The sequence below is a fragment of the Zingiber officinale genome, chromosome 2B (assembly GCF_018446385.1).
Source record: "Zingiber officinale cultivar Zhangliang chromosome 2B, Zo_v1.1, whole genome shotgun sequence".
NCBI classification, from domain to species: domain Eukaryota; kingdom Viridiplantae; phylum Streptophyta; class Magnoliopsida; order Zingiberales; family Zingiberaceae; genus Zingiber; species Zingiber officinale.
Window position 1 is genome coordinate 67,343,756 of NC_055989.1, and position 10,021 is coordinate 67,353,776.

A 10,021-nucleotide genomic window follows, 5' to 3' on the forward strand; every position below is an offset into this window, starting at 1 on the left:
CAAGCTGACAGGGAAGACAAGAAGGTTAGAAGAGGCTCAACCCTGATAGTGAGTAGTAAAAGAGTTCATGGGCCACGAATAGCTGCAGGAGACTACTTGCGGGTCTATTTCCAGACCCAGCGTGCAGGTCGGGACGCTCATACCATGGATAACAACAGACGGATACAGGTCAGGGATCTGACCCAACGTGCAGGTCGGAACGTTCATACCATGGATAACAACAGATGGATACAAGTCAGGGATCTGACCCAGTGTGCAGGTCGGGACGTTCATACCATGGATAACAACAGATGGATACAGGTCAGAGATTTGACCCAGCGTGCAGGTCGGGAGGTTCATACCACGGATAACAGACGGATACAGGTCAGGGATCTGACCCAACGTGCAGGTCAGGACGTTCATACCACGGATAACAACAGATGGATACAGGTCAGGGATCTGACCCAGCGTGCAGGTCGGGACGTTCATACCATGGATAACAAAAGATGGATACAGGTCAGGGATTTGATCCAGCGTGCAGGTCGGGAGGTTCATACCACGGATAACAACATACGGGCACAGGTCAGGGATCTGACCCAGCGTGCAGGTCGGGATGATCATACCATAGAGAACAACAGACAAATGCAAGGCGGAAAGGTCATGCCATGGATAATAGCCAACGGAGGCAGGTCGGGGAGCCAACTCGGCGTGCAGACCGGGAAGCAGTAGATCGGCGATATATACATGTTTCAAATGACGTAGGCGAAGGTGTATTAGGAGGGCAGACACTACATGACAAATAGGCAGGCAAGGAATCGTAACCACCTGTCAGAGAACAATCATCACATGTCAGAGAATATTCTAACGGAGAGAGGCTCACACCCCTCTTGGTTTCTCCGCCGGCCTATGAGAGAAAGCCACGTGTCGACCACCGCCAGACAGAGCCTGACACCCGACATTCCCTGACATTTGCCATATTTCAAAGACCACAGTTGCAGTATAAAAAGGGATGGTTTGTCCCTTACGCAGGTACGCTCACTCGTCATTTCTTACCAGCCTTTTACTTTTCGTGTGTTCTCTATGATTTCTGGGGAAAAAGTACCTGACTTGAGCGTCGGAGGGCCTGACCCGGGGACTTTTTCCCTGGTTTCTGGTCTCTAACGACCGGGTGACTCGTCTGAGTGTGTGCAGAAAAATAGTGTCATCATCCTGGTCCTTTCCTTCTGCACGATTGCCCGTGTGCACCTGCCCATGGGGTACCCCGCTGATTTGGCATCGCGACAACTTTTCGTCAACTTTGAGCACAACAAGACCCGCCCCCATCTGACTCAGCTTCCGGACGGGATCATATAAGGATAGAAATGATAAAACATTTGTTAGATTAACGGGATTTCAAGCTTCAACCTCTCAAGATGAAGAAAGTCTAGAAGCTAAACTTATCTCTCATGCTTAGACAAGATGATGATCTTGTAAGCATACTTAGAAAAATTGGAACAAAGAATCTCGGACTAATACAAAAGCAAAAAATTAAACAAGTGAACACTAAGACGTATCACTTCAACTTAATGAATAAATCAGACGAAGTAAAAAAAAATTCTTTAGAGATTTAGATGAATATGTATATACGCCATCTGAAGCTTCTATTCATCTAACAAAAGATGACTTAGAAGAACTTAAAGCGTTTGACAAGGCACACAAAAATTTATCCCATACTTGGATAAATATACGCCATCTGAGGCTTTTCAGTTATAGCATGTACCTCGATACGGGGGGCCTTCCGAGCGGACCTCAACTCGGCTCGAACCATCTTTATATAGCAACGTTGTGCCGCCAATTGATCGCCTCTAACTTCTCCCACTTGGTTTTTCACGGGGAACTTGATCTTCTGATGGAAAGTTGAGACGACAGCTCGGAACTCGTTGAGGGCCGGTCGGCCCAAGATAACGTTGTACGCCGAGGGAGCGTCCACAATGATGAAGTTAGCGGTCCGCGTCCTTCTGAGCGGTTCTTCCCCAAGCAAAATGGCCAACTTCATCTGACCGACTGGTTGGACCTTGTTACCAGTGAATCCGAACAAAGGCGTGGTCATTGGTAGTAGCTCCGCCCTGTCGATCTGGAGCTGGTCGAACGCCTTCTTGAAGATGATGTTGACCGAACTCCCTGTGTCAATAAAGATGCGATGAATAGTGTAGTTTTCTATTACCGCGCGGATTATGAGGGCATCGTCGTGCGGCACTTCGACTCCCTCGAGGTCGCCAGGACCAAAGCTGATCGCCGACCCGTTCGCCTTCTCTTGGTTGCATCCCACAGCATGTATTTCCAGTCGTCGGATGTACAACTTGCGGGCTCGGTTGGAGTCACCACTTGTTGGTCCACCGCGATGATATTGATTTCCCCTCGAGCGGTGTTACTTCCATTTTATTCCTCCCGAGCAGACGGTCTGGCTCGCTCATGTGAGACTCGAGGGTTGGCCCTTGGCTGGTGATGTTGCTGCTGATGGTGATGCTACTCGGGTGAACACCTAGCTATTCGCCGCTCGGCATTCTGATGATGAGCTCGCCTGTCCAGTGAAGGTGATCGGCGACGATAGTTCCTTGGTTCAGGTTGGCTGACCGGGGGGAGACTCCGGCAATCTCGAGTGTTATAAGTGGTTGATTGATGGATTCTACAAAACATGGGCGTCCATACCTTGCCTTTTTGTCTAGGCCGTTTGGTCGCAATGTGCTGAACGGCGGGCGACCTGGAATCTTGATGTGGCCTCATCCCCTCAGCACGTGGTCCTCTCAGCGGTTGCTGGCTGGCGTGTGGTCTACGTTCGATCGGGGCCGAAGGCTCTCTTGACGCTTCCTTCTTTCGGGCCGCCTGCACTTCCTCCACGTTAATATACTCACTTGCTTTTTTCAGCATGTGGTCATAGCCGTGAGGCGACTTCCTGATGAGCGAGCGAAAGAAGTCCCCGTCGACTAAGCCTTGTGTGAAAGCATGCATCATTGTCTCGGACGAGACCGCGGGGATGCCCATAGCTGCTTGGTTGAAGCATTGGATGTAGTCTCGGAGAGTTTCTCTTGGCCCTTGCTTCATGGAAAAGAGGTTGACACTGGTCTTCTGGTAGCGTCGGCTGCTGGCGAAGTGATGAAGGAATGCCGTTCGGAAGTCTCTGAAGCTCTTAATTGATCTGTCCGACAATCTCCGGAACCAGCGTTGTGCCGAACCGGACAATGTAGTGAGGAAGACTCTACATTTGACTCCGTCAGTGTATTGATGGAGAGTAGCAGCATTATCGAACTTACCGAGGTGGTCGTCCGGATCGGTTGTACCGTTATACTCTCCGATCGATATGGGAGCGTAATGCTTTAGGAGAGGGTCTAGTAAGATCGCCTCGGAGAACTGGCGATTGACCTGCTCGGGGGATGACTCAACCCGCGACGCCTTCTCCTTCCTGGCGTCCCGTACGGGCGCTTCATCGGACGATCCCTGGTTGGCTTGGGCCAGCTCCGACGGAGTCTGGAACAGTGCCCGATGAAACGGAATAGGGGCGGGCGACGCGTCTCCTGGTGTGCCGGCCTGCCCCTTGTTCTGTGCCCAAGTAGAGTATTGCTCCGGTCGGTCCTCCATTGCCGCTCGGCCACCAGAAACCGAGGTGGCCTGCTGCACTATCCACTCGGCTTGGGCTTTCTGCTGTTGCTCGACCATCTTCACAGCTCGCGCTTGGATGAGGGCGTCGAGCTCTTCGGGAGAGAGCGTCACCATTAGTTGGCGTCCAGCTTCTTCCATCTTCTCAGCTCGGATTCAGGTGCGTTCCCATAGACGACGCCAATTTGATCCTATCCGAGTGCTGAGTCGATGAACGCTGGGAACGTGGTGCTCCTGATGATGACGTGTAGACCTTCGACTGCTGCAAACCTCCGGCAAGAACCTGCAAGCACAAAACTGAGCCGGGAAGGGGTTCCCGGCAACGACCCTCCGACGCTCAAGTCAACTCCGGCGGAAAGAGAGAACGACGAGAATGAGAACTGCAGCTACAGTGATGTAGAACACATACCTCCGTCGAAGTCTGGGGGTCCTTATATAGGGCTCCCGGGAGGATGCGTGCACGCATCCCAAAGCGTGCACTCTCCTCAAAGCATACCTGAACTGGTCGTGTCAAAAAAACGTGCCTGACGCCATACCGCAACTGTCCGAGCATATCCCTGATAGGACAGTGGAACCTTCCACCGTACGATTCTCTGTACGACTCGGCCGCCGACCATGCTGCCCGTTGGCGGCAGTTGTCTCGAGGTCGATGTCACCCACTGCCCCTTTTGTCCTCTTCTGCGTTGTTTGTCTGTCACCGGGCCGAGCAGGACGGCCACTTAAGCCTCCCAGCATCCGGTCAAGGGGCGTACCGGGCCGAGCGGGAAGTCCGCTCAGCCACACGCTCGGACGAGCCGCACTGTCTGGCTTGGCGTTCAGCCGGGCGGACAGATCGCTCGGCCGACCAACTCCCCTTCTGAGCGTCGACAACCTGACCTGTGGTTCGGTTCGGCTGCTTGCTGGTTCGGCTACTATCTCGCCTGCTAGGCCAAGTCTTGTCTCCTATCGACGGGAACCATTGGCGGGCCCCTTGGACTTTGACTTCTCGGCCCACGTGTCGTTGACCACTACCGATATGGGCCCCCTTATCTTTATCCCTGGATCAAATACAATTGTTGTTATACAATTCTTAGTTCCAAGGGACTTTTTATAGCCTCTTGGATTAAGTTATCATTACTTGAAGGTGCCTCCAAAGTCATCCAGTGCGCCTCAAAGTGGATAAAGCTTTATTCACTTCTCAACAGTCAGCCAACGACTATTGTTCACTGGAGGCACCTCTATGGAAGCTCTGGGGCACCTCCAAGAGAGCTCTAGGTTTATCCGAGAATGAGCAACTTCAATCGCTTAGATGATGCTCCAGTCATCCAGAGTTGAGCTCACTTGAACTTAACTCTGATCTTCTCCTCGAGCAAGCTTCCTCTTTGGCTTATCGTCCCTCGGATGCACCGTGCGCATCCTTCTCGTCCGCAGTGTACTCTTCCGTAGCTTTTCATCCCTTGGATGCACTGAGCCCGTCGACTCACTTCCCGTGTCAACCTTCTCATTCGTCGCGTCTTCCGCTCGACTTCTTGTGTTTCTAAGCTCTTGCACACTTAGACACAAGACATCAAAACATCATAGGACCTAACTTAATTCAGTTGATTATATCAAAACTAATCTGAAATACTTACACATTTTAGATCTCTGAACGAGTTTCGATTTGATATATTATGTATCATGCGGTTCAACCCGAGTTAAAAATTATGACCTATCAAAGCTTAGAGTTTAACATTCACATTTAATAGCTACAAAATTGTAATTGTTACAACTGTGTAGCAGTTACAATTTCGTAGATGCTATAATTGAGTTGCCATGTAGTTATTACAGCTACGATTTCGTAATTGCTATAACGTGAATGTTAAATCCTAAATTGTGAATGATCATAATTTTTTACTCGAGTTGAATCACAGAATTTATAATATATCAAATAGAAACTCATTCGAAGATCTACAACAACATGTCACGAGATGAAACCCATAATTGTCCGATTTCATATTCAAAAACATCTTTAGAACTTTTTCGAAGACTCGAGACAATTTTAATTAAAAAAATATGTATATTATAGCATCTATGATTTCTGAATTATTATATAATTGTAATAGCTATAAAATTGTAATTATTATTATATACTCGAGATTCATAATATAGGGAAAAAAATATAAGAAAAAGATTATAATAAGATTAAAAATATTTTAATAAAATATTAAAATGGAACGCCATCTTTACTATTCTTAAAATAAAACTTGCCTGTTTTTACCCAATCTTAAAAAAAAAAAAAGGGGCAATTATTCGCCTTCAAAATTAATCGAGCCTTCGAGTTACATGGATTACAGGTGAAAGTGTCCGCGTCACATAGGGGGAAGCAAGGAGGATAATCGAATGCACCGTTTAGGCTGTGTTTGATAGGGGGTAATCTACCTTGTAATGTAATTCAGATTACATTACAAGGCTGATTAATTTGTTTGGTTTCATTTTTAACTTGTAATGTAATGTAATCTGGATTATAAAATATAATGAAATTTTGTAATCTGGATTACAAAACAAACACATTGTAATCCGATTACATTACAAGGTCATCGTTTAACAAAAATTTAAATATCAAATATACCCCTAATTTGTCGCCACCCATCGTCGCCCGTCGCCGCCCACCTCCGGCGACGGCCGGCAACCGGCCGGCGATCGGCGGCGACGGCCGACGACCGACGGCGGCGGCCGACGACCGACGACGACGGCGGCGGCCGGGGATGACCGCAAACTCTGACAAAGATGTTACGCCCACCGGTTGAGGTCGTAGGATATTTTTATCATTTTATAATAATACAAATTACATTCCTTAAAAAAAAATAATGAACATCAAACAAAAGAATGTAATCATCCTTGTAATCAAAGATTACATATATTACATTACCAAATGTAATAATGTAATCAGGATTACATTACATTACAAATTTAATTACATTACAAGCTCAATTACATTACATCCAACTAAACATAGCCTAAGACAAGAGCCTATCAGCTTTAACACTGCTGACTGCCCTAAATCTTAAACCCTAAAACAAGAATCCTCACAAACAAACACAAGCAGAGTGGCAGCAAGAGCAGTGCGGTAGACCCGGTCACGGAGGCGGCAGTGGGCTCAGGACACCTGCAATTTTTCTAATGCGATATCGCGAGGGGGCTCAGAAAGTGCACGATCTTTTGTCTCTGAGAAAAGGGCAAAGCAGCGCACCACCACCACCACCACTGATCCGCTGCATCAAACAGGAGCGAGAGGGTCGCCAACAGTGTCAGCGCCCAGCGAGCCATCAACGCGTGCGTTACTGCGCCCTCGACAGTCTTCAGGTGCGCTCTCTGGCTGGAGACGAGCGGCGGCGGCAGCGGCAGCGGCGCGTTGCATTTTCGCTGGAACATTACACAGGGAGACAATTCAATTTGATGGATTGTTGGGCGGTGATTGAAGAGCTAGCTTCGAACGGAGAGGAATGGTGCGGCGCCGTTGACCAGCTTGTTGCTGGCATTGATGGAGGAGATGAGCTTGGACGTTGACCGGGAAGTGGAGGTATATGACCGGAAGGCTCTCATTGGGCTGGGGAAGGCCAAGCCCCAGCTCCTGGTGCGGCGGCGAGGTGTGACGCCTGCTCTGCCCCCCGGGGTGGAGGCAGAGGTTCTGAGGCCGCCGTCGAAGTCTTCGTCGGGTGCTGCGGCAGCTGCGGAGAGCCAGTAGAACGACATCATTCCGAATCCGCCGAAGAGGCCGCCGCACTTGACCCTCTCCTTCATCCTTAGACGGTGAGGGTCGCCGTCGGTGTCGATGTGGAGGGTGCTCTTGAGCTTGGCCTCGCGCTGGGACTCGACGCGGCGAAGCGTGCAGTCGCCGAGGCCGGTGGAGATGCGCTCCAAGAAGTCGCCGGAGAAGCTCCTGCTACCGCAGCCTACCGATCGGGATCTCACCACCTTCCGCCCGAATGAGGACGACGCCTGGACGCCGCTTGGGCTATCCTTTCCGCCGCCGTTTTGCCCCAGCTGGATGGGGGTCCCGTGTGTTGCTTCCAGCTTATCTAATGCAGGGGGCGGTGGCGGTGGCTGCTGCTTAGTGGGGTCTCCGTCGCACACTCCGCCAGAAGAGGACGAGGTGGATCGACGCCTGTTAATGTTGCCGTTTGCCGCCGAAGAAGAGGTGGAAGCAGAAAAGACGGAAGAATGGTAGAGAAACGACCAGAAACTCTTCTTCCGAAGACTATCTGCCACGGCGGCTGCGGTTTCTCCGTTACTGCGGCCACCGCCATCGCCGACCTGTGCAAGGGAGGATCCGATCCTTCTCGGCGCCACAGACTTGCTCCGTTTCAAACCCAATCTACCGCCATTCTTAGCCACTGCGACAGGAGCAGTAGCGCGGGTAGTCCCACCGGCGACCAACTTGCTGTCGCTCTTTTCATTCTCGATGTGTCCAGCTGCTAGAAAATGAAACTTGGTTCCGCGGCCGGCTGCCGCACCGTCGTGCCCTACGACCTCGCCGCCGGCGAGGTCGGCGCGGGAGGCAGTAGGCGAGGAGGAGGAGGAAGAAGTGGAAGGCGGATGCTGAAGGGGGAGGAAGTTGGTGGACTTGGAGGAGGAAACCAGCTTGCCCAGCTTTTCCTGCAGGCAGAAGGCGCACACCCCACCGGGGTTGCTCCGGTAAGGGTGGTCCAGGCACAACATGCCGTCCCGTAAGTCCGCCGCCCTGTCGCCCATCGATCCTCGTCTCACCGTCGCCGCCGCACGCGCCGCTTCGAAACCGAGAAGACCAACAAGAGGAAGGTGGTTGGGGTGAGGGAGCGATTAATTATGTTTACAGCTTTGGCACTCGCGCCGCGACTGCAGCGGCACGTGGAGCCGAACATCAACCCGCAGTCATAAACCGTTAAAGAAAAAACAAAAAGCGTACATTATTTTTATATTTAATATTAGTCAATTTTTAATCACATTTTAATACATTTGAAAAAATCAAAATAAACAATGGACATCATATTTTGACTACTTGTAATTTTAAAAATCCATAGAAATTGAAATGGGTACAATCGGAGCTTTCTAGGTCGATCAGTGGGTTTCGATCAAAATCCACTGATGGACCAAGAGAGCTCCGATTGCACTCATTTCAGTTTCTATGGATTTCTAAAATTACAAGAAGTTCAAATATGATGTCCATTATTTAATTTGATATGGGAAGATATTAGACCCAATGTGGGTATGATCATTCCATAAGAGGCATAGGAACAAATCAATATGACGATTTTTTTTTTAAAACCTTGTACAATTATCAAAGTCAAAATAATAATAAACATCATATTTGAACTCCTTGCGATTTTAGAAATCCATGACTTAAAATGGTACAATCTGATGTCTTTAAGTCGATCGGCCTAGAAACCTTAGATTGCAACCATTTCAGGTCTTATTGAATTTCTAAAATTACAAGGAGTTAAAATATGGTGTCCATTATTATTTTTGGCACTCCTAGTGGTGGACTAGAGGTTTTGAAAACCCTAAATCTCTCTTTATTTCTTTTTTTTTTTATTTTTTGTTGTTACTAGGCCTGATATCTCCCATATCAGGCCCACATTGGGCCTGATATAGGGAGATATCAAGCCCACATTGGGCCTGATATGAAGAGATATCAGGCCCAACGTGGGCATGATATCTCTCGTTGGGCCTGATATCTCTTCATATCAGGTCTAAACAAAAAAAAGGAAAAAAAAGGGAGAGATTTAGGGTTTTTCAAAACCTCTGGTCCACCACTAGGAATGACAAAAATAATAATGGACATTATATTTGGACTCCTTGCAATTTTAGAAATCCACATGAACTGAAATGAGTGCAATCGGAGCTTTCTAGGTCGATCAGTGGGTTTCAGTCAAAACCCACTGATGGACCTAGAGAGCTCCGATTGCACTCATTTCAGTTTCTATGGATTTCTAAAATTGCAAGGAGTTCAAATATGATGTTCATTATTTATTTTGACTTTTTATAGATGTTAACAAGTAAATTTAAAGAATCGGTAAAAAAAGCCCACATTGGGCTTGATATGAACTTAAATCAGACCCAACGTGGGCCTGATATGGAATGATATCAGGCCCACGTGAGCTTTTATGCCGATTCTTTGATTTTTCTTGTTAACATCTATAAAAAGCCAAAATAAATAATGGACATCATATTTGAACTCCTTGTAATTTTAGAAATCCATAGAAACTGAAATGGGTGCAATCGGAGCTCTCTAGGTCCAGCAGTGGGTTTTAATTGAAACCCACTGATCGACCTAGAAAGCTCCGATTGCACTCATTTCAGTTCCTGTGGATTTCTAAAATTGCAAGGAGTCCAAATATGATGTCCATTATTATTTTTGGCATTCCTAGTGGTGGACCAGAGGTTTTGAAAAACCCTAAATCTCTCCTTTTTT

The 10,021-nt window shown here is 48.2% G+C and overlaps 1 protein-coding gene across 1 annotated transcript; it reads right to left on the minus strand.

Annotated features, from left to right (window-relative positions):
* Positions 1-6,530: 6,530 nt before the first annotated feature.
* LOC122045780 lies at positions 6,531-8,451 on the minus strand. Its single transcript, XM_042606151.1, has one exon. The coding sequence runs from the start codon at positions 8,320-8,322 to the stop codon at positions 7,054-7,056; it is 1,269 nt and encodes a 422-aa protein (XP_042462085.1). The 5' UTR covers positions 8,323-8,451; the 3' UTR covers positions 6,531-7,053.
* Between the last annotated feature and the right edge of the window lie 1,570 nt (positions 8,452-10,021).

Coding starts and splice junctions, on each gene's coding strand:
- LOC122045780 (XM_042606151.1), bottom strand. CDS start 8,322: ATGGGCGACAGGGCGGCGGACTTACGGGACGGCATGTTGTGCCTGGAC.